The 24,672-nt window shown below is 47.2% G+C and overlaps 1 protein-coding gene across 2 annotated transcripts in view; it reads left to right on the plus strand.

Annotated features, from left to right (window-relative positions):
- Positions 1–24,672, plus strand: part of cap2 (cyclase associated actin cytoskeleton regulatory protein 2) — a 354,457-nt gene that overhangs the window by 301,456 nt on the left and 28,329 nt on the right. For both annotated transcript variants that reach the window (XM_072509676.1, XM_072509677.1), the window contains exon 9: positions 5,688–5,863. In XM_072509676.1, coding sequence (XP_072365777.1) covers positions 5,688–5,863 — 176 coding nt within the window. The remainder of the gene's footprint in view (positions 1–5,687; positions 5,864–24,672) is intronic.

Raw genomic sequence — 24,672 nt, forward strand, 5'->3', positions numbered from 1 at the left:
GTGATTCCCATTTAAACCTCCTATCGACTTATCTTTTGTCTATTTTTGGATTAACATCCCCTTTATGCCTTGCACCATCATCCCTTTTGTTATTTAATCTACCTTGCGCATCTACCTTCCATCCTATTCCAGATCTTCCCTTTTGATCTTTTCTCTCCATCCCTTGCTTCTGTACTTGCTTAAAACTTGTAAATTCTGCCGGTGATGGCCCCATCCATTGTCCAGAAAGCCAGGGACATTTCTGGGAGCCCTGATTGAATTTTATATCCATTAGACAGCTAATGAGCTGCTGTAGGGTCTCCTTATATTAATCTTTTCCAATAATCTTTATTGTCACAAGTAGGCTTACATTAACACTGCAATGAAGTTACTGTTAAAAGCTCCTAGTCGCCACATTCCGGTACACAGAGGGATAATTCAGAATGTCCAAATTACCTAACAGCATGTCTTTCGGGACTAGTGGGAGTAAACTGGAGCACCCGGAGGAAACCCACGCAGACACAGGGAGAAGGTGCAGAATCCAAACAGACAGTGACCCAAGCCAAGAATCGAACCTGGGACCCTGGCGCTCTCTGAACAAACAAAAAAAAATACACCTAAGAATGCAATGCTCCTGCAGTAGTGCACCAAAGTTAAATGTTTTACCAACCATGATAAAAGCAGTGTAACCTTCAGAGGCAAGTGTTGAACCCAACCAACTTGATAATTGAAGCAGGTAATTTACTGATTAAATGATCAAATAATTAAAAGTGGATGAAGCTGGTGTATCCATTGATAAGCTAGATAGTTGTATGGGTGTTATTAAATGAAGAGAAATTTGGGACAAGATGGAAAGGCTATTCCTTCGTGACGTATAACTTAAAATGGCAATTTTTGAAATTAGAACTACCACTCTGTGTAATTTATCAACTTTAGCACAAGTGACACAAGATTGTGCTAAATTGAGATAAAAGATCAGCTGTAAAAGTTTTAAAACTGAGACAAGCTTATTTTCACAGGGAGTTGTGGGACTGAAATCCAGTCTCAATTGTAAGGGTTGAGGCGAAAACTGTCTGAATAATTCACACTTAAATTGTTTGAAGTAAAGTATGAAAGGATAGAGAAACAGGGTGGCTACAATGATTGGGACTGTTTGTGGGGAAGAGTAAATATTGACAGGGACTCGTTGGGAAACAGGTTGTTTTCATGTTGTAACTTTGGGCGAAATTCTCCCGAAACGGCGCGATGTCCGCCGACTGGCGCCCAAAACGGTGCCATTCAGACGGGCATCGCGCCGCCCCAAAGGTGCTGAATGCTCCGCATCTTTGGGGGCCGAGCCCCAACATTGAGGGGCTAGGCCGACGCCGGAGGTATTTCCGCCCCGCCAGCTGGCGGAAACGGCCTTTGTTGCCCCTCCAGCTGGCGCAGAAATGACATCTCGGGGCGGCGCATGCGCGGGAGCGTCAGCGGCCGCTGACAGTTTCCCACGCATGCGCAGTGGAGGGAGTCTCTTCCGCCTCTGCCATGGTGGAGACCGTGGCGGAGGCGGAAGGGAAAGAGTGCCCCCACGGCACAGGCCCGCCCGCGGATCGGTGGGCCCCGATCGCGGGCCAGGCCACCGTGGGGGCACCCCCCGGGGCCAGATCGCCCCGCGCCCCCCCAGGACCCGCAGCCCGCCCATGCCGCCTTGTCCCGCCGTTCAAAAGGTGGTTTAATCCACGCCGGTGGGACAGGCAATTTATCGGCGGGATTTCGGCCCATCCGGGCCGGAGAATCCAGCGGGGGGGGCCTGCCAACCGGCGCGGCCCGATTCCTGCCCCCGCCAAATATCCGGTACCGGAGACTTCGGCAACCAGCGGGGGCGGGATTCACGGCAGCCCCCGGCGATTCTCCAACCCGGCGGGGGGCCGGAGAATGACGCCCCATGTGTAACTCATAAAAAATCATGAAAATCCTTGCCTGTTATCTTTCGGGAGCAGCTTGTAGACTCAGGAATATAAGATATATGCACCCTCTAGAGGCAAGAGTTAGTGGTGGAAATTCTTAGGATGTTAAATCTTGTCGTGTGAACGGTATATTAAAATATGAATCAAGACTATCCCATTTGTGAGAAATTGTCGTAGTTATTTTCTTATGTTTATTGAAATACAAGATAAACAGCTTCAGGACCCTTAATCAAGAAACTACTGTAAGAACATAAGAAATAAGTGCAGGAGTAGACCAAATGGCCCATTGAGCCTGCCCACCATTCTGTATAATCATGGATGATCCTCTGCCTTAATTCACCTTTCCTACCCAAATCCCATATCCTTTGATTCCCTGAGGGCCCAATCATCTGTCTATCTCAGCCTTAAATATGTTCAAGAATGGAGCATCCAAAACCCCCTGGGGTAGAGAATTCCAAAGATTCATAATCCCTGTATTTTAGATTTCCTAGCTTGGAATTGCTGATATCTCACCAAGATTATTCACCAAGAAGGTTCTAGCCTCAATCTCTGATTTGGTAGCAGTAAGGTTTCTACAATTGACCTCAGTATCCCTGGACCAGCAAGGAAAGATAAAGATCGATTCAACATATCATTATCCATCAGCCCCTACTTTGAGATTGTGCGAGCCTGTTTGAGTATAAACATATATACATGTATGTATCAGTTGAGAACAACATCAGGCTCAGTCATGGTGCCTCCTGGAGCTGAATAAGCTGCTCACACTGTGGAAACTTTCACATGAATGATAGCTACTAATTCAAGTTGCCTTTTGATCCAAACCACAGCATAGAGAGGAGATTTCATTCCATTGAACAATGCTGATTTTCTGGGTACTGTTACGCAAAGGAAATATTAGGAAATTGGGTCCAGAAATGAGTCCCCAATGTAGCAGGCAATTTAGGGGTTAAGCCGACTGAGGGAAAGAAAAGAAGCCTGCTAGCACAGAGTCAAAGGGATACGCCCTGGCTGAGTTTTCCCAGTCAGACTTTAACTCGTTAATGGCAATATGCAGGGTGCCCCCAGATCAGTTGTTCTTCAGGACACTCCCACCTGACCAACTATTAGCCCATTACAGAGTCTGATTGCCTCTTTGTCCGTCAATGGGCGGTTAGTTGCATATCAATAGCATGGCTCTGTTCTTTTGTATAAACAGAATGGGCAATCAGCCAAGTTAACGATGATAGGTTGAAGTCTGGAAACCCCAGAGAACCTTTGTTTGAGGGGCTGGATGGAGCTTAGAGAGAGAGGGAATGCTGTTTGAACAGATGCAGGGAGAAGGCTTTGGAAATCAACCGAGAAGATCATGCAAGTTACCACTGAGGCAGGCTTTGGAAAAAGGGTTCAGAATGAATGTCCCTACCAGAAGAAAAATTGCTTCATAAATGCAATTATTGCCTTTGTCTGCCTGTGAAAGTTGCTGAGAGCTGTATGTTCTGTTACAGTGTTGTTTAATGGGAACTATTGTGTTACGGTTAAGAAAATGCATGTAAACTGCTATTGTTAGGGTTGAAGTTTAAATATTGTTTTATTTTCTTTTAATAAAGTTTGTTTATAAAATAAACAAGCCCTAAGGCACACGGTGGTGCACTGCTGCCTCATGGCACCAAGGTCCCAGGTTCAATCCTGGCTCTGAGCCACTGTCTGTGTGGAGTTTGCACATTCTCCCAGTGTTTGCTTGGGTTTCGCCCCCACAACCCAAAGATGTGCATGTTAGGTGGATTGGCCACACTAAATTGCCCCTTAATTGGAAAGAAATGAATTGGGCACTCTAAATTTATTTTTTTTAAATAAAATAACCAAGCCCTATTTCTTATCGTATCACTCCTGGAATGAATCAATCTTTCTGCACTGTCTTAAAGTGTAAAAAAGCTATGGCTCTGGTTCAGCCTCTTAGCCACTGTTGAGAGCTGACCAAGTAACAGTCCTCACAAAATAAAATAGAACTAGAGGAATTGAGAAGCAAAATCATTCTCAGAATAACTAAATAACAAACTTATATTTGCATTGTACCTTTCATGTCCTCAGAATGCTGCAAATGTCATCTTAAGAATTACCTTTTAAGTTTAACCATTTGCTTTAGAAGCAATCATGGCAACTATTTGCACACAACAGCTTTGAAATAATGACCAGATAATCCATTTTGGTGGTGGAAATTGAAGAAATGTTGGCCAGGACACTGAAGAGAACAATCCTCTTTTTTTAAGTGAACAGACCCATTTGATCTGTGAGGAAGACAGGGGACTGGATTTTCATTCTATGCTACCGATACCAAAGTCGGGATGAGTTTCGGGAAAGCCGGAAATGCTGGTGGTGAAGCGCCAGAAATGATTTTGGAGGAGGCAACCAATTAAGTGGGTTAAAGGGAGGCCTTTCAACAATGAAAGATCAGTAGCCCCAGTGTCAGAGGTGGGAGCTGCCGATGTAGGGAGGAGGCAATGAGGGCACCCTCCTGGTTATTCTGCCCCCACTGACTGCCACTGCCTCACAGGTGGTATTGATGACCCTGTTGTTGGTCCAACGACCCCCTCAGGGGAACAGGATGTCCACCTTGCCTCCTCAGCACCCAGAAGCCTAGCCAGGCTGGCACCGCCAAAGCGAGGAACAGGTCTGCCCGTTGCCATGCTTGTGTGTTGACTTGGGAGTGGGTGGTGAGGGAGCGTTTAAATCAGATCACCCTTGTTAGCGGCGAGCTGCTGAGGCACGGGTATGGCAAATCGGGTGTCGAGACAGCCAGGAATGGTGAGAAGCTTGTGGGGGCTCATTTTCGGCTCTAAGTGCTGTTACATACAGGTCATGATCTCACTAATGCGGCTGTCGAGAAACACCTTGCCAATCATGCCCAAAATGACATTTGGAAAGTTTCCCGTTAAATCGCACCCTAAGTTAAGATTAGTTGAGTTCTAAGGCAACTTGAGTTCATATTAGCTGAACAAACAGGTCACGAATTCTAGCAATAAAGCAGCTGTGGCAAACCGTAGAAAAGTAACATTTGTTTGAAGCATATTCAGTTATTAGTTTGACTAGAAATGAGGGACTCAGTTATGTGGAGACTAGAGAAACTGGGATTTTACTCCTTAGTACAGAGAAGATTAAGTGGAGATTTAGTAGTGGTGTTCAAAGTTATGAAGGAATTTGATAGAGTAAATAAAAAAAAGCCATTTCCACTGGTGCAAGGGTTAGAAACTAGAGGACATAGATTTAAGATAATTGAGAAATAAAACCTCCCGCCACCGAGAAACGCTGCTGGGATAGCGCAAATTCTTCCAAAAAATTTTTATGCATTAAGTTGGAAAGTACTGCCTGAAGGTTTATGGAAGCAAGTTCAACAGAAACTTTCAAAAGGAAATTGGATACATACTTGAAATAGAACAAAATGCAGGACGATGGAAAATGGATAGGGAAGTGAGACTAACTGGATAGTTCTTACAAAAACTCAGCACAGGTGTAATGGGCTGAATGGCTGCCTTCTGTGCTGTGTATTTTATGCTGTGTTATTAGGTCCTGATATTTTGAACTTTTGTGACCTTTCTAGAATACTCTTTGGCATCCCCGCTGGAACCCTAGTGATACTGATGTAGTTTAATATTGAACAACAGCTCCTTAAAATAATGAGATGAATATAAATGTCTGATAATTGTTTGGTTTGGTTGCTCATTCAGTAAACTGAACGAACAGTTTTCTTTGCAACGTATTGATATTTTTCTCTGTCTTATTCCCAAGGTCTCCGCCATGTCCCTGATGACCAAAAGAGCCACAAGAATCCAAATCTTCGTTCACAGAGCGGAGCTGTCAATTCCCCATCAAAGAGTCACTCAACCAGTCCTACGTCTCCCGTGTCCTCTCCACAGCAGCCGAGGGTGCCTGTGCTGGAGCTGGAAGGAAAGAAGTGGAAAGTGGTAAATATAACAAAGTTATTGATCTAGTTGTCTGTGGAATCAGAAACAAATGGCAATATTTAAATTACAGAGGGTGGCATGTGGCGCAGTGGATAGCACTGGGACTGCGGCGCGGAGGACCCAGGTTCGAATCCCGGCCCTGGGTCACTGTCCGTGTGGAGTTTGCACATTCTCCTCATGTCTGCGTGGGTTTCACCCCCACAACCCAAAGATGTGCAGGTTAGGTGGTGTTGCTAACTTTCTCCTTGGTTCAATTGCTCTGTTTTATTACCTTTGCTCTCGAGTCGCCAGGTATCTTTATGATACCGCCACGAGGTTCAAGTCCGAGTAATGATCAATAACCCACTACACCGATTAGTAAGATTCAAATCAAAGCACATTTATTATACACAGTAATCGCTACTCATGCACAAATTCTACATCTAAGCTACTTCTACAACTAACAGGCCTATACTTAACTTTGGACTGGCCCACCAGGTCAGGGGAACAAATGGCCTTTCGTTCGGGTTCTGAGTCTGCGGGATTCGAAGTTGGTACGGATTGGTAGCTAGGAGCGCCTATCTCGTAGCGAGCGTTGAATTAAGACTTACTTTGTTCGGTGGTCACTGCCCCGGTCACGGTCAATGGTGGTTTGTGTTGCTGGGTGACCCGGGCAGGACAAAGAGGGGGCTGAAGAGAGCGATTTGAACTTGGGGCTTAACTCTTATAGTCCTCAGGGGCTTCCCGCCTTTCGGGGCGGACCCTGTACCTGGTCCCAAGTGATTGGACTTTATCCCAATCGCTTGGTTCGATTTCTCCAATACTGGAGCGGTTCCCTAATCGATGGGCGGTCTTGAGGTGCTCGTTCACCTTCTTTGTGTTGGCTCCTGCTAGCGCCGAGGAGTCTGGCTTTGCTTTGTGTGTCCAAAATGTTACTTATTGTTCCCGGGGATTGCTCATCAGTATGTAGATGGCTGCTACATTGTTATGCTGATGGTCGCTGGTATCGATGTTGTCTGGCCTTTGCAGAGGTAAATACACAGCAACCCTGCAGCTGCTGGTTCCTGTCTATGTTGGCTGACTTTCCCATCAGCCTTTGCCGTTCGCCATTTTAAATCGGGAGTTGGCCAATTTAGGTGGCTACAGTGGATTCTGATTATGGAGGATTCTGTCTCCATATAGAACCTTCCATCTCATGTAGACCTGTATTCTGGCCCTTGTGGAGTAGTGCTCCCTGGTGGCTCATAGATGGTGGACAAGAGGGACGAGGGACTGATTCATCTGGTGGGGCTGTCTCTGGTGTGGGCTCCCTGCCTTTGAGATGGTCCACATGTTTGTGTACAGTCCATACTCTGGTTTTGACCTTGTGTGAACCTGCTACTGTCTTCTCCACCATGGTCCCCGGTAATCACCGGGCTCCCTCCACAAAATTCCAGACGTACACATGTCTCCTGGCTTGAACCCTGCTTCCACCAAATGTTAAGCTTAGACAGATTGGTAGTCGTCGGCACATCAGTAATTCTGCCAATGCTACCCCAGTTGTCCTATGTGAAGTGGTCCGGGTCTTGCGTTGGCAGCCATGGTGTGAGTGGTCGCACACAGGGCAGCTCCTGCTTGAAGGCGTAGAAAACAACTCTTTTTACCCAAAATCGGGTGCAAATTTGACCGAACAATGTAACTGAAGATGTGAGGAGACATTCCCCCCGGGAGTGGTATGCCTGCTGGTTATCAAATCCGGCAGTAGAAGGTGACGGACTTGGCCAAGAAGTTGGAAGGGACCTGTGGCGGAGCAGCCAGTGGAAGGGTGGCGGAGGTGGAAGGGCCAGTGAAAGTAGCAAAGCCCCAGATGGAACATTGATGGCTTTCATCAAGGAAGGGGTCTGCCAGCAGAGGAAAAAGATGCAGGAGGATCGCTCGAAGGCCATCGAAGGGGCTGTGGCACCCCTGAAGGGATTGCTGGAGAGGGTGGGGAAATGTTTGGAGGCACAGGGGTCGCAGATCCGAGAGATTGAGAGGATGATGTCGGACCACAGCGATCGGGTGGTGGCATTGGAGGCAGAGGTGGGGCTCTTAGGAGACCTTTGCAAGACATTGAGAGCAAAGGTGGAGGAGCAGGAAAATAGGTTGAGAAGGCAGAATCTGTGGATAGTGAGCCTGCCTGAAGAAGTGGAAGGTGCGAGCACCACAAGATACGTTTCGAGGATGTTGGCGGGGCTAGTGGCAGAGGAGGTGCTGGACAAGGCCCCTGAGGTGGACAGAGCGCACAGGTCTCTGAGGCAGAAGGCTAGAGGAGGGGAGCCATCGCGGGCAGTGATGGTGAGGCTCCACAAGTTTGTGGAGAAGAAGATTCTGCATGGTCTAGGGAGAACTGCGAATGGGAGAGGAACAAGGTCCGAATATACCAGGACATTGGAGCTGAGCTGGCAAAACAGCATGCGCGGTTCAACAGGGCCAAGGTGGCGCTGTATCGACAGCCGATCAGGTTTGGGGTGCTCTACCCAGTAAAACTATGGGTGACCTCCCCCTCTCCCACCCAAACAAAGACTCATCTCGAACCACAGTTCACCTCCCCCAAAGACAAACAAAAGTTTGGGCGGCATGGTAGCACAATGGTTAGCTGATGCTTCACAGTGCCAGGTCCCAGTTTCAATTCCCGGCTTGGGTCACTGTCTGTGCGGTGTCTGCACATTCTCCCCGTGTCTGCGTGGGTTTCCTTTGGATGCTCCGGTTTCCTCCCACAAGTCACGAAAGACGTGCTGTTAGGTAATTTGGACACTCTGAATTCTCCCTCTGTGTACCCGAACAGGCGCCGGAATGTGGCGACTAGAGGCTTTTCACAATAACTTCATTGTCGGGGGTGGGGGGGGGGTGGGTGGGGGGTGGAATTGTGATGTGTAAGAAAATGGGGTTTGTGAGTGCGAAGGATGTCAGGGTCCCGGGTGGGAGATATCTGGTGGTGAGTGGGGTCTTAGAAGAGACGCTGGTGGTATTGGTCAATGTGTATGCAACGAATTGGAAAGATGTCGGTTTGATTGATTGATTGATTTGATTTATCGTCACAGTGGGCTAAACAGCTGGCTTGTAAAGCAGAACAAGGCCAGCAGCGTGGGTTCAATTCCCGTACCAGCCTCCCCGAACAGGCACCGGAATGTGGCGACGAGAGACTTTTCACAGTAACTTCATTTGAAGCCTACTTGTGACAATAGGCAATTTTCTTTTCATTCACATGTACGAAGTACAGTGAAAGTATTTTTCTGTGGCCAAGGGAACATACACAGTACGTACATAGTAGAAAAAAAAGAATAATCGACAGAGTACATTGACAAATGGTACATCGACAAACAGTGATTGGTTAGAGTGCGGAACAAGGGGCCAAACAAAGCAAATACATGAGCAAGAGCAACATTGGGTGTTGTGAATAGTGTTCTTACAGGGAACAGATCAGTCCGTCGTGAGGGGGCTGCTGGCAGCCACGCACCAGTTGATTATGGGAGGAGATTTTTATTGTTTCCTAGAGCCAAGGGTAGATAGATCGAGCCCCAGGTCAATGGGTAGAATACGAATGGCAAAGGTGCTGGGTGGGTTTATGGAAAGGATGGGCCTGGTGAACCCGTGGCGCTTCAAGAACCCGGGGGAAGGGAGTATTCCTTTTTCTCACATGTGTATAGGGTGTATTTAAGAATCAACTTTTTTGTGGTGAGCCAGGAGGTTTTGGTTGCGGTGGCGGGGCTGAATACACAGGAATAGTAATCTCGGACCTTGGCTGGAGATTTGACTTAGATCGGGACGGGAGCGGAGGCCAGGGTGGAGGCTCGAATCAGGGTTATTGGCAGACAGAGGGGTTTGTGACAAAGTGCGGGCTGTGATTAAAGATCATGTAGAATTGAACCAAAACGGGGAGGAGTCGGCATCCACATTTTGGAAAGCGCTAAAAGCGGTGGTCCGAGGGGAAATTATCTAGTTCAAAGCGCATGCGGATAGGGAAAGGAGGGAGGAATATGAACGGCTAATGAACGAGAAAGTGGAGGTAGATAGGTAGTACCCGAGGAGGAATAAATTACAGGGGCAATTTGATAGGTTGATGACGAGGGGGCAGTAGGACATCTGCAGAGGGCAAGGGGGTGTAGTACGAATACGGGGAGAAGTCGAGCCGAATGTTAGCGCATCAGCTACAGAGGCAGGCTGCGTCCAGGGAAATATTGAAGTTACGGGCTGGGGCAGGGGATGTGGTGTCGAAGCCGGGGAAGATAAACGAGGTGTTTAGGGATTACTATAAGGAGCTGTACAGGGCAGACCCGGGGGTGGGGGGTGGGGGGGGGGGGGGGGTGGGGGGGGGGGGAAGAAGGGGACAGGGACGGTTCTAAGGCAAACTGGAGTTTCCACAATTGGAGGAAGTGAAGAAGCAGGCGCTAGAGGATCCCTTGGGGCTGAGCGAGGTATTGGATAGTATAAGGGGTATGAAGTCGGGGAATTCTATAAGGCGTTTGTGACGGACCTGGCACCATATCTCTTTGGGGACTGTAATGAGGTGTTGGAGAATGGGGAGCTGCCAGAGATGATGACACAGGCAACGATCACATTAATACCAAAAAAGGGGAAGGACCCATTGGAATGTGGATCATATAGGCCCATATTGCTGTTAAATACAAACGTGAAAGTGCTGGTTAAGTTGGTGGCGGAAAGGATGGAAGGTTGTGTCTCGGGGGTGGTTGCGGAGGACCAAACTGGCTTTGTAAAGGGCAGGCAGCTTTCTAGTAATATAAGGCGGCTGTTAAACGTAATTCTAACCCTGCCGAGAGCCCATGTGCCGGAGGTAGTGGTGTCCATGGACGTGGAGAAGGCAGTTGACCTGGTGGAATGGCAGTACCTGTTGAATTGGAGACATATACTGGTGGCATGGAGAGCAGGGAGGTGAGCAGGTGATGAAGATTAAATAGAAGTGGGAAGGGGAGCTGGGAGGGGAGATTTAACTGGGGAATATGGACTGAGACGCTACGAAGGGTGAATGCGACCTTGTGCGCAAGGATGAGCCTGATACAGTTCAAAGTGGTACACAGGGTACAAAAGAAGGAGTGGGTTCTTCCAGGGAGTGACAGTCGAGTGTGAGAAGTGTGGGCGAGGACCAGCAAATAATGTTCATGTTTTCTGGGGCTGCGAAAAGTTGGGGAGATTTTGGGCGGGATTGTTGCGGGGCTCACAAGGATAGGTGGGGTGGAGGTTGAGCTGGACCCATTGGTGGCGATATTTGGAATATCGGGGAAGCCGAGGCTGATGGAGGGGAGGAGGTCTGATGTTGTGGCCTTCGCCTCTCTGATTGCCCGGCAAAGAATTCTGCTGGAGTGGCGGTCAGCAACGCCATTGGGGGTGGCGGCTTGGCTGGGGGACTTATTTAACTTTCTTCGGTTAGAAAAGATTAAGTACGAATTAAGGAAAATGTTGAAAATGAGGAGAATAAAAGATTTTTTTTTTAAAGTACAATTAAGGGGTTCGGCGGAAGGCTTTGAGGCAAGGTGGGGGATGTTCGTGGCCGTGTTTGAGGAGTTGTTCATCGCGGGAGGATGAGAGGGAAATGGAGGAGGGGGGTGAAAAAGGGGGAAATTTGTACAAACTGTACAGTTTGTGTTGGGGAGTTATTTCCTGAATCGTTTATGTTTTGTAACCTTTTATATACATTGGGAATAAAATACATTTTTTTTAAATGTGGCTTGGTCCTATAGTTGAACAAAAAGCGCACCAGTTTTGTCTCACCTGACCCTGTGGCTTGTTTCTTCATGCCCCTCTTAAAATTTGTACTGCCCGCTCAGCCAAACCGTTTGAAGAGAGGTGATGTGGGGCGGTCTGAATGTGTTTAACTCCATTCAGCTGCATGAACCTCAAGAACTTCCTGCTAGTGAAGAGGCTGCTGTTATCGGTGACTTCCGGGATGCCATGGACACTGAACAATTGGCGTAGCTTCTCTATGGTGATCCGCAAAGTGGTGGACGACATTCGGTTGATGTCCATCCATTTCAAGTGGGCGTCGATGAGTCGTAGGAACATTGACCCAAAGAAGGGCCTGGCAAATTTGGCGTGTAACCGCACCTAAGGCTGCCTGGCCATTGTCAGGGGTTGAATGAGGCTGATGGTGGGAGCTTTTGATGCTCTTGGCATGCCGCACACTGCTGCACCAAACTCTCAATATCACCTTTGAGCCCTGGCCATCACATGTAGTTCCTGGCGACCGTCTTCATTTTGGACACCCCTAGATGTCCATTGTGTAGGTCCTGTAGAATGGCTTTTCTGCCTTGCCTCGGAACTAATACATGGGTTCCCCACAGGAGAATGCCTTCTTCAATACTAAGTTCCTGTTGCTTGGTTGTGAATGCACGCAGTTCTTCAGACAGTTTCCCCTGTAGTCCCCATGTAGGACGATGTGGTGCAACTTTTCCAATATAGGATCCTTTTGCGTCCACACACAAATATGAGAGGCTGTGACAGGAAACGTGTCTATGTCCGCTACTGGCAGGGATGGGGAGCATATAGACAGTCTGAGTCGGCTAATGACATCCACGCATCCGTGCACCCAGGCGATACTCGAAGGTATACTGATATGCTACCAACAGTAATACCCATCGCTGGTGGTATCACCTTATCTTCTTTGAAGAGGCCGAGTAAGGGTTTGTGGTCCATGATGATTGCGAAGTGTCGTTCATAGATGTAATAATGAAACCTTTTAACTGCAAAGATCCCGGCCAGTCCCACCTTTTCAATCTGAGCATACCTGTGTTCTGCGTCAGCCAAGGTTCTTGAAACAAGGTTAACTGCCTCTCTGCCTCATCATCTCACCAATGGGACAGCACTGCATCAATGCCAATTGAGGAGGCATCGCACATGATTATGAGCAGTTTAGAAGGGTCATAATATGTTAGTAGCTTAGAGGATAACAGTTGCCATTTTACTTTGGCAAATACCTTCTCTTATGGCGCTTTCCATGCCCATTTCTGGTGCTTCTTTAAGAGCGCAAGTAACTGCCAGTCCCAGTGTGGTCGCCAGATTTAGAATGAACTTACATCATGATTAAGGAACTCTAAGAATGACCTTAGCGCTGTCGTATTCTCTGTGGCCCGCTTGATAGATCAAACCTTCTCTTCCACCGGGCATGAACCATCCTTGCCAACCCGGTACCCCAGGTATAAGAATTGGCAAGTCATGTTGCAGCTGTTTGAGTATAAGAATTGGCAAGTCATGTTGCAGCTGTATAGAACCTTAGTTAGGCCACACTTGGAGTATAGTGTTCAATTCTGGTCGCCACACTACCAGAAGGATGTGGAGGCTTTAGAGAGGGTGCAGAAGAGATTTACCAGAATGTTGCCTGGTATGGAGGGCATAAGCTATGAGGAGCGATTGAATAAACTCGGTTTGTTCTCACTGGAACGAAGGAGGTTGAGGGGCGACCTGATAGAGGTATACAAAATTATGAGGGGCATAGACAGAGTGGATAGTCAGAGGCTTTTCCCCAGGGTAGAGGGGTCAATTACTAGGGGGCATAGGTTTAAGGTGAGAGGGGCAAAGTTTAGAGTAGATGTACGAGGCAAGTTTTTTACGCAGAGGGTAGTGGGTGCCTGGAACTCACTACCGGAGGAGGTAGTGGAGGCAGGGACGATAGGGACATTTAAGGGGCATCTTGACAAATATATGAAAAGGATGGGAATAGAAGGATACGGACCCAGGAAGTGTAGAAGATTGTAGCTTAGTCGGGCAGTATGGTCGGCACGGGCTTGGAGGGCCGAAGGGCCTGTTCCTGTGCTGTACATTTCTTTGTTCTTTGTCTTTGTTCTTTGTATATGACCTCTCTCGCCTGGAAGACACACATTCCCCTTTTCAGGCGAACACCTACCTCTGGGAAATGGTGGAGGACATCCTCTAAGTTATCTAGGTGTTCCTTCTCCATGGCTCCCGTAATCAATAAGCCATCCAGATAGACCGCCAGCCTTGGAAGTCCTTGAAGGATGCTCTCCATAATCCGCTGGAAGATTGCACAGGCGGATGATACTCCAAATGGGAGCCTGGTGCATTCATACAGTCCCCTGTGGTTATTGATGGTCACATATTTCCTGGGCGCTGCATCCAACTCCAACTCCAACTGGAGGTATGCGTGGCTCATGTCCAACTTAGAGGAAGAATGACCCCCAGCCAACTTCACATTGAGGTCCTCCACAAGCGGCATTGGATACCCGTCCAATGGGAAGCATTTTTCACCGTCATTTTATAATCGCTGTACAGGCAGACGGTCTTGTCTGACTTCAGCACCGGGACCACTGGTGCTGGCCATTCCGCAAACTGGACTGGGCAAATAATCCCTAAGTTCTCCAGCTGCCTGAGCTCACCTTCCCCCAATTTTGACAGTAGGGCATATGGAATGGGGTGGACACTGAAATACTTGGGTTGGGCTTCTGGGTTTGTGTAGATTTTGGCCATGATCTCTTTAACTTCCCTAAACCATCTTGGAAAACCTCAGGGTATTTCCCCAGGACCTTTTCCGCTTATTCCCATTCTAAAGATCTTTTACCAGTCTACGCGGAGTCTCTGAAACCAGTCAGGACCCAAAAGACTGAATCCGGGCCCTTACACCACTATAAGTGGCAGGCGAACTGATTGTTGCCTGTAGGTAACAGGAGTCGTCATTGTCCCAATGATTGTTAATGACTCTCTAGTATCTTTTGCCAACCATGCCTTAGTGTTCCTTAGGCCCAGGTGCTGGACCCCATAAAAACTTTCTGGAATGTTTGTTGTCCAAATACCAAGACAGCAGGCCCTGTATCCTTTTACATCTCTAAAGGGTGGCTGTTTACCTGGATGGTGATCTTGATGAGTGCTACTTTTGGTGCCGTAATGCAATTTAGTTGCATGCAATCATCCTCATTGGGCTGTGCTAAGTGTAAAGCTCTGGCCAGATAGTTGTGTCACTCGACCAGGGCAACCTGCTCACTCTGATTCTGGAATTCCCAGCCTGTATGGTTCTTGTGACCATAAGTGTAGTACCGTTGTGAGTCTCTTCCTGGACCTCTTAAAGATGTCTCGTCAGGCTGCAGTGGTTCTTGGCCAATGGGTCTGTCCACGACGTTGCTCGGGTGGCGACTGGGTCCGTTAGGCCCTGCTTGAGGATTGTTACTTGCCAGAATGAGGGGCGGCCAATGCTATGTACATCCAAATCCATAGAGCCCTGGGGTTCCCGGATTCCTTTTTCCACGTTTTCATGGCAGATGGATAATTCTATGGCCCTTTTTAGGCCAGAGAAGGTTCTGCCAACAACTTGGGTTGGGTCATCATGTTGTTAATGCCACACACTAGGTGGTCTCGCAACATCTCTGGGAGGGATGGCCCGTAGTTACAATGCTGGGCCAGCTTGCAGTCATATCCTCCTGTCCCTGACCCTGGATCAAACTCTATCATAAGGGGTGTGACTGCATTCTGGATTTCCACCTCCCCAATCTATCACAGTTGTCATGTGAGAGTACCTTTAAGAAATGGGTGTTTATAAATGGGTGTGTATATAAATATCTGTAGTGAGAGTACCTTTAAGAAATGGGTGTTTATTACTGCAGTGATGTCAGAGAGGGGGTGGAGCTGGGTTGTCTGTCAGCTTTTTACTTTCGTTTTAGGCTGTTTGCTGCAGGGTGTGTTTTAGTTTCGTTTTCAGAGCTGGATAGCTGCAGTCACAGCCAGAAGGTGTATGAATCTCTCTCTGTAATCTAAAGACTGTAAATCGATCCTGGTGATTTAAAACTAATAACAGTAGTGACGTTAACCTGGTGTGCTTCTGGTAATAGGTTTTAAGTCTTCATAGAATATCATAGAATTTACAGTGCAGAAGGAGGCCATTCGGCCCATCGAGTCTGCACCGGCTCTTGGAAAGAGCACCCTACCCAAGGTCAACACCTCCACCCTATCCCCATAACCCAGTAACTCCACCCAACACGAAGGTCAATTTTGGACACAAAGTGCAATTTATCATGGCCAATCCACCTAACCTGCACATCTTTGGACTGTGGGAGGAAACCGGAGCACCCGGAGGAAACCCACGCACACACGGGGAGGATGTGCAGACTCCGCACAGACAGTGACCCAAGCCGGAATCGAACCTGGGACCCTGGAGCTGTGAAGCAAATTGTGCTATCCACAATGCTACCGTGCTGCCCCAAGTCTTATGGATGTTAAAAGGAAAACTTAAAGGATTACTTAGTGTTGTATTCTTTGGGGGTTGTATTTGAGTTAATGGTTGCAAAGATGTTCACTGTATGTTTTAAAAAGGCTGACTTGAGTTCATAGAGTAAACATTGTGTTGCTTTTAAAAATACTTTTCCATTTCTGCTCTACCACACCTGTATGCTCCCCATACCACAATCTAGTAAACGTTGTGGGCCAGGTGAACTCCATGATACACTTTGGGGTTCTCTAAACCCTGGCCCATAACAAATTGGGGGCTCGAGGGGGATAAAGGTCTATCGATTGGATTGGCTTTGTGAACTTAAAGACAGCATTGGGTGAGCATATTGTGGGTGCTTTTCAGGTGTGGTATTTTAGTTTAAGTAGGGAGTGTGTTGTGAACAATGGCTCTTTCAGAGGCTCAGAAGTTTTTGGAGGTGGAGACGGTCACACGCAGTACCTTACGGACAGAGACTAAAAGCAGACAGTTAGATTTGGCAAAAACATTGCAGTTAACATTATCTGACAAAATGCGAAAAGATGAGATAATTATAGCGGTGGCTAAGCATTTAAAGTTGCATGAGATACAGTTTGACTCATTGTAAATGGCAAAAATTCAGTTATAAATTAAACAAATGGAACATGAGAAAGAATTAAAGCAGCTTGAATACGAAAGAGAGAGAGAGAGGAAAAAGATAGAGAAGAAAGGAAAACAGAAAGAATAGCCTTAGCAGAACAAAAAGAAAGAGAAAGGGAGATACAGATCATGGAAAAAGATAAAGAGAGAGAGTTTGAACTTCAGAAAATTTCCATGAAACATGACAGTCAGTTAAAATTGGCAGATGTAAAGGGAAACGTACAGTTGCTGGATAGTGATGAGGATAGTGAGAAAGAGCGTCATAGTCGAAGGCTTGGTGGGAATCTATTTAAACATGTCCAAGCATTGCCATGGTTTTATGAGAAGGAGGTAGAAGTCTTTTTCATTTCATTTGAGAAGGTAGCTAAACAAATGAAATGGCCACAGGAGATGTGGGTATTACTGATTCAAACGAAGCTGGTAGGTAGGGCTAGTGAAGTGTTTGCATCACTACCGGAGGAGATATCTGGGTCGTATCAGGAGGTGAAAAAATCCATCTTAGGTGCATATGACTAGTGCCTGAAGCTTACAGACAAAAGTTTAGAAATTTAAGGAAAGAATTTGGTCAAACATACATGGAGTTTGAAAGGATCAAACAGAGTAATTTTGATAGGTGGATAAGGGCTTTGAAAATAGACCAAATGTATGAAGCTCTCAGAGAAATTATACTTTTGGAGGAGTTTAAAAATTCAATTCCTGATGTAGTGAGAATTCATGTGGAAGAGCAGAGGGTTAAAATCTGCGAGATTAGCAGCAGAAATGGCAGATGATTATGAATTAGTTCATAAATCAAAGCTTGGTTTCTGACATCAGTTTCAGCGTGTGAGGGATAGAAACTGGGGACATGAGAAATACTCAAGTGGTAAAGCTAAAGGAGATCTGATGGGAGATAATAAGGAGAGTGTACCTCAGATTAAAAAAGAAATCCAGGAGGGTGGAAGAGACATGAAAAGTTTCAAATGTTTTCACTGTAATAAACTAGGCCATGTAAAGTCACAGTGTTGGTAGTTGAAGAAAAGCACTGGGAAGGCTGATGTGTGATGTGGTAAAACAGGATAAGACAGTGGGGTTTGTTAAAGTGGGAAAGGAAAGCCCAAGTGAAGCGAAGGAGGTGCAAATGATTGTACAGCCTGATCAAGAGGTGATTGATAAGAAGGTGCCAGATCTCTTTAAAGAATTTACTTGTGTGGGTAAAGTTTACTCATGTGTATCAGGAGGAGTAGGTAAAGAAGTCACAATTTTAAGAGATACGGGAGCTAGTCAATCTTTAATGGTAAGAGATGAGGAGCTATGTAGTTTGGGAAGAATGTTGCCAGAAAAGGTGATAATATGTGGAATTCAGGGTGAGAGGAGTAGTGTTCAATTATATACGGTAAGGTTGGAAAGTCCAGTGAAGAGTGGTGAAGTGGTAGTAGGAGTAATAGAGAAACTATCTTGTCCAGGAATACAGTTTATCTTGGGTAATAATTTAGCTGGATCGCAGATGGGACTGATGCCTACTGTGGTTTATAAGCCAGTGGAAATCAGACAACTGAAGTGTTGAAGGACGAATATCCTGGGATCTTTCCGGATTGTGTAGTGACAAGGTCGCAAAGTCACAGGTTAAAACAAGAGGAGAAGTCAAAGAGTGAAGATGACGTTGAAGTGCAATTGTCAGAAACAATTTTTGATCAGATGGTTGAAAAAGAACAAGAACAGGTGGAGGATGAGGCGGATATCTTTAGTTCAGGAAAATTGGCGGAGTTACAACAGAAAGATGTAGAAATAAAACGGATGTATCAGAAAGCATTTACGGAAGAGGAATTTGAGTGTATACCAGAGTGTTATTACCGTAAAAGTAATGTATTGATGAGAAAATGGAGACCTTTACATATGCAGGCGGATGAAAAGTGGGCAGAGGTTCATCAAGTAGTATTGCCGGTAGGGTATAGAAAGGATGTGTTGCGAGTTGCACATGAGGTACCAGTGGGAGGTCATTTGGGTATAAGGAAAACTCAAGCTAAAATCCAGAAACATTTTTATTGGCCTGGACTACATAAAGATGTAGTTAAATTTTGTCAATCATGTCACACATGTCAAGTGATAGGGAAACCTCAAGCAGTGATAAAACCAGCGCCCTTAATACCCATTCCAGCATTTCAGGAACCTTTTACAAGGGTCCTAATTGATTGTGTGGGACCGCTTCCTAAAACAAAAAGTGGGAATCAATATCTTTTGACTATAATGGATATGTCTACTAGGTTTCCAGAGGCCATTCCAGTACGTAATATTACAGCTAAAAAGATTGTGGAGGAGTTACTTAAATTTGTTACGAAATATGGACTACCCACAGAAATACAATCGGATCAAGGATGAAATTTTACCTCAAGGTTATTCAAAGAAGTTATGGATAGCTTAGGAATAAAACAATTTAAATCAACTGCGTACCATCCAGAATCGCAGGGAGCATTAGAAAGGTGGCATCAGACATTAAAGACAATGTTGAGGGCTTATTGTCATGATTATCCAGAGGATTGGGATAAAGGAATTCCATTTGTACTGTTTGCAATTAGGGATGCACCTAATGAGTCAACCAAATTCAGTCCTTTTGAACTAATTTTTGGTCATGAGGTAAGAGGACCACTTAAATTGATGAAGGAAAGATTGCTGAGTGAGAAATCGGAAATTACATTATTGGATTACGTGTCAAATTTTAGGGAATGATTAAATAGAGCAGGTGAATTGGCTAGACAACATTTAAAAGTTGCACAAAATGTGATGAAACGGGTAGCGGACAAGAAATCCAAAGTTTGTAGTTTTGCCTGTGGAGATAAAGTTTTAGTATTGTTACCAGTGGTACGTGAACCTTTAAAAGCAAGGTTTTGTGGACCTTATCAGATTGAAAGGAAATTAAGTGAGGTGAATTATGTGGTAAAAACACCAGATAGAAGGAAAACTCACCGAGTGTGTCATGTGAATATGCTTAAAAGGTACTTTGAAAGGGAAGGAGAGAAAAAGGAGGTTTTAATAATTCTAACTCAAAGTGACGAATGAGACAAATCCAGATGACTGTGAATTTGACATACCTCAAATTAAATTGGAAAATGAGGATGTTCTTAAAAATTGGGATAAATTGTTGAGTTACCTTCCAGAGGAAAAACGGACTGACCTGAAAGAGCTATTGATATCACGTGGGCAAGTTTGTAGAGATAAATTGGGAAATACTAAAATAGCTATACATGATGTAGATGTGGGAAATGCTGGGGGCGATTCTCCGATATGGAGGCCAAGTGTTCGCGCCGTTGCGTTTCACGACGGCCGCGAACAGGGCCCGGGCACGACCTATTCTGGCCCCCACAGGGGGCCAGCATGGTGCTGGAGCGGTTCAGTTGGGCCGCGCCATCCTGCGCATGCGCGGGGAACCTCTTACGTACGCCGGCCCCTCACCTACATGGGGCTGGTGTTCTGGGGCCGCGCGCGGAAGGAGGTAGGCCCGGGGGGGGAGAGGCCAGCCCGCCGATCGGTGGGCCCCGATCGCGGGCCATACCCCATCGGAGGCCACCCCGGTGAAGGAGCCCCTTCCCTCCCCCACAGGCCGGCCCCCCCAGCGTTCCCGCAGAGTTCCCGCCGGCAGCGACCAGGGGTGGGCAGCACCGGCGGGAACCTGTCATATCGTAGCGGCCGCTCGGCCCATCCGGCCGGAGAATCGCTGCTCGCCGGTTCTTCGAGTGGCCTGGTGCAAATCGCGCGCCGCTGGTTTCCGGGGGGGTGGGAGAATCACGTACGGGGGTCGGGGTGGCGTGGCACGATTCGCGCAGCATCCCGGCGATTCTCCCACCCGGCGTGGGGGGGAGAATAGCGCCCGCTGTACCTATCAACCTTCCCGTACCAGCCTTCCCAAATAGGTGCCGGAATGTGGCGACTAGGGGCTTTTCACAGTAGCTTCATTTGAAGCCTACTTGTGACAATAAGCGATTTTCATTTCATTTCATTTCAAACAACATCCATACAGACTTAACCCTTTAAAATTGGCACAGGTTAACAAAGAGATTGAGAGTATGCTTAAAAATGGCAAAATTGAAGTGGGTTTCAGCCAATGGAGCTCACCCATAGTGATGGTACCAAAACCAGATGGTACCCAACGGTTGTGTGTGGACTATAGAAAGGTTAATGCAGTTACAAGAACAGACTCTTATCCTATCCCACGTTTGGAGGATTGCATTGAGAAAGTGGGACAATCAGCTTTTATTGCCAAACTGGATTTACTTAAAGGTTACTGGCAGGTACCTTTATCCGAAAGGGCGAAGGAGAGTTCAGCTTTTGTGACTCCAGATGGCATATACCAATTCAAAGTTATGCCATTTGGCATGAAAAACGCACCAGCCACATTTCAACGGTTAACTAACAAAGTCATTTCAGGATTACCCAATTGTGCGGTATACATCGACGATCTGGTCATTTTCAGCCAGACATGGAAAGAACATTTAAAACATCTGATGGAGTTATTTGATCGACTTCAGGAGGCGGTTTGGTGGTAAGCCTAACCAAAAGTGAATTTGGAAAAGCCCAAGTCACTTTCCTTGGCCATACAATCGGACAGGGTCAAATGGTCACACGGGATGTGAAACCAACAGTTATTGAGGAGTTTCCGATACCCTCAAGACAAAGGGAAATAATGCGATTTCTTGGCATGAGTGGATTTGATCGAACATTTGTGCAAACGATTTGTAGCGTGATTGCTCCACCACTGGACTTGCTGAAGAAACGTCGAAAATTTCAGTGGACAGTGGACTTTCAGCAGGCATTTGACGGCCTGAAAGCTGTGATAACCAATGCTCCTGAGTTGGAGAATTACAAGGGACTCAGATTGAACTATAGTATCTGACTTTAAAGAGAAATGCCGAGGTGTAGAGAAATGGACGGATCGTGCAGAGACCTTCCTGTTCAAAGAGACTGGCAATCGAGAAAGATTTCAGTTGGAAGAAGAACGTAAAAGCAAAAAAATGAACTATATTATTATACCTGTTTGCGTGTGGGTTTTTTTTTTAAACGAAAACGTATATTTACTGTGTGCATTTCTTAAAGGATAGTGAAAAGGTGAAAAATGAAACCATCTTGAAGTTGATGAGGGGGGGATTTCTTGGGGGGAGGTGTCATGTGAGAGTACCTTTGAGAAATGGGTGTGTATATAAATATCTGGGGCAAAATTCTCCGGAAACGGCGCGATGTCCGCCGACTGGCGCCCAAAACGGCGCCAATCAGACGGGCATCGCGCTGCCCCAAAGGTCTTTGGGGGCCGAGCCCCAACATTGAGGGGCTAGGCCGACGCCGGAGGAATTTCCGCCCCGCCAGCTGGCGGAAATGGCCTTTGTTGCCCCGCCAGCTGGCGCGGAAATGACATCTCCCGGCGGCGCATGCGCGGGAGCGTCAGCGGCCGCTGACAGTTTCCCACGCATGCGCAGTGGAGGGAGTCTCTTCCACCTCCGCCATGGTGGAGACCGTGGCGGAGGCGGAAGGGAAAGAGTGCCCCCCACGGCACAGGCCCGCCCGCGGATCGGTGGGCCCCGATCGCGGGCCAGGCGACCATGGGGACACCCCCCGGGGTCAGATCGCCCCGCGCCCCCCCCAGGACCCCGGAGCCCGCCCACACCTCCTTGTTCCGCCGGTAAGGTAGGTGATTTAATTTACGCCAGCGGGACAGGCAATTTAGCGGCGGGACTTCGGCCCCTTCGGGCCGGAGAATCGAGCGAGGGGGCCCGCCAACCGGCGCGGCGCGATTCCCGCCCCCGCCGAATCTCCGGTGCCGGAGACTTCGGCAACCGGCATGGGCGGGATTCACGCCAGCCCCTGGCGATTCTCCGACCCGGCGGGGGGTCGGAGAATGTCGCCCCTGTAGTGAGAGTACCTTTAAGAAATGGGTGTTTATTACTGCAGTGATGTCAGAGAGGGGGTGGAGCTGGGCTGTCTGTCAACTTTTTAATTTTGTTTTAGGCTGTTTGCTGCAGGGTGTGTTTTAGATTTGTTTTCAGAGCTGGATAGCTGCAGTCACAGCCAGAAGGTCTTTGAATCTCTCTCTGTAATCTGAAGACTGTAAATCGATCCTGGTGATTTAAAACTAATAACAGTAGCGACTTTAACCTGATGTGCTTCTGGTAAAAGGTGTTTTAAGTCTTATGGATGTTGAAAGGAAAGCTTAAAGGATTACTTAGTGTTGTTTTCTTTGGGGATAGTATTTGAATTAATGGTTGCTATGATGTTCGCTGTATGTTTTAAAAAGGTTAACTTGAGTTCATAGAATAAACATTGTTTTGCTTTAAAAAATACTTTTCCATTTCTGCTGTACCACACCTGTAGAGTGGGTCGTGTGCTCCCCATACCACAATCTATTAAAAGTTGTGGATCAGGTGAACTCCATGATACACTTTGGGGTTCTCTGAACCCTGGCCCATAACACAGTGTCTATAGCTCGGCCTTTAGCTCAATGACTCTAAGCTGAGATCCTCGAACCGCAGACATTTATTGCAGATATGTGGATCACAGTGGCGCCCATTGGCTCCCCTATACTGCAACCTGCCCTGTATTCTTTATTATGTGTCAATCTATTTTTCTGAACACTTGCCATTGTGAGATTTAACCTAATACACTTGGATTTCCTTCAAATAGGGCAGTATAGAAAATATTATGCTGCATTTATACAAGACCTCAGGATGTACTAAAGTGCTTCATAGCTAAATATGGACTTTATTAAAGTGTAGTCACTGATATAATATTGGAAACACAGCAGCCAATTAGCAAACAGGAAGGTGATAATGATCAACAAATCTGTTTTTGTGATGCTGATCGAGGGTTAAATGTTAGCCAGAACACCAGTAATCGTGCCATGGGATCTTTTACGTCAATCTGAGAAGGCAGATGGACCCATTTTAACATCTCAATCAATAGACAATGGGCGTGATTTTCCCACGGTGTTTTGGAGGAAGCATCATGGGAGAGGCCCAAAACAGGCTTTGTGCTGGGCACAGAAGCAACCATGAGTCACCTGACCTGTGGCGCCCGGTGCAATATGGATCACGCCCAATGAGGCATGATCCATATTTAAATGAACCATTAGGCGCATGCTTCTGTGCCCACAAGGATGGATGGGTGTGGGGCAGGGTGCCTCTCATGCCTGAGTGATGGGGAGCTGTTCACACTAACTTTTATTGATGGGGGTAGGTTGCCCCTCGGGTGTCGCAATTTGGGGGTGTTGTCCATTGGTGCGGAGCATCACATTGTCCATGGGTGGGGGATGTGGGGAACCCTCAAGCTCACTTTCAGATCAAGGTCCCCTTTCAAAATGATGCCCTGACCTCTGAGGAGCCAGTCTGGCCAGCGAGTTCCCCACTGCAGAAAAAAGTGTTGGATTGACCGGTGTGAAACTCCCCCAAGCCCCCATAAAATTACTCCAGGTCGATCTACCAGCCGCACCTACTCAACCGGGAGTGTGGTGCAGCCAGTAGATGCTGAGTGAAGAGTCCCACGGGCTTCCCGGCAGGCAGTACGCCTGGCAAGATCTACCCAGATCTTGTGAGGCATCGAGATCAGGGTCCTGCCCAGAATGGGCGTGACCAAGTCGCACTAGCTAAAGTAGGTTTTAAACCTACTTAGGCGAGCTCACCTTGGTTGTACCGATCTACTGGCCTCCCGGGATCTGCCGGCCTCCCCAGGGAGGCCCCAGCTGGGTGCTGTTCAGTACTGGCCCACACGAACGTGGGCCAAGCGGAACGGCACCCAGGGGTCTCCCGGGCCATCTGAGGCCCCTGGGTGGTCATGGACAGTGCAGGGTAGCTTCCTGGTCCTCCTCCTGGAACATGGGCACCTTGGCACTGCCAACTTGAGACTAACTGCCTCGCTTTAATATGCAGATTTGCCAAAAAGTGATCCCGCCCACAATACGTTGCAAGACGGATATACCTCGGGAGCAGGGTCTCCTCGCTTCGATCGGTCACGCTGCGCCGTGGCGAGCTGCTTTTCAGGCGGAGCGTGGCCA

The sequence above is a fragment of the Scyliorhinus torazame genome, chromosome 6, assembly GCF_047496885.1.
Source record: "Scyliorhinus torazame isolate Kashiwa2021f chromosome 6, sScyTor2.1, whole genome shotgun sequence".
In the NCBI taxonomy this organism is placed as follows: Eukaryota; Metazoa; Chordata; class Chondrichthyes; order Carcharhiniformes; family Scyliorhinidae; genus Scyliorhinus; species Scyliorhinus torazame.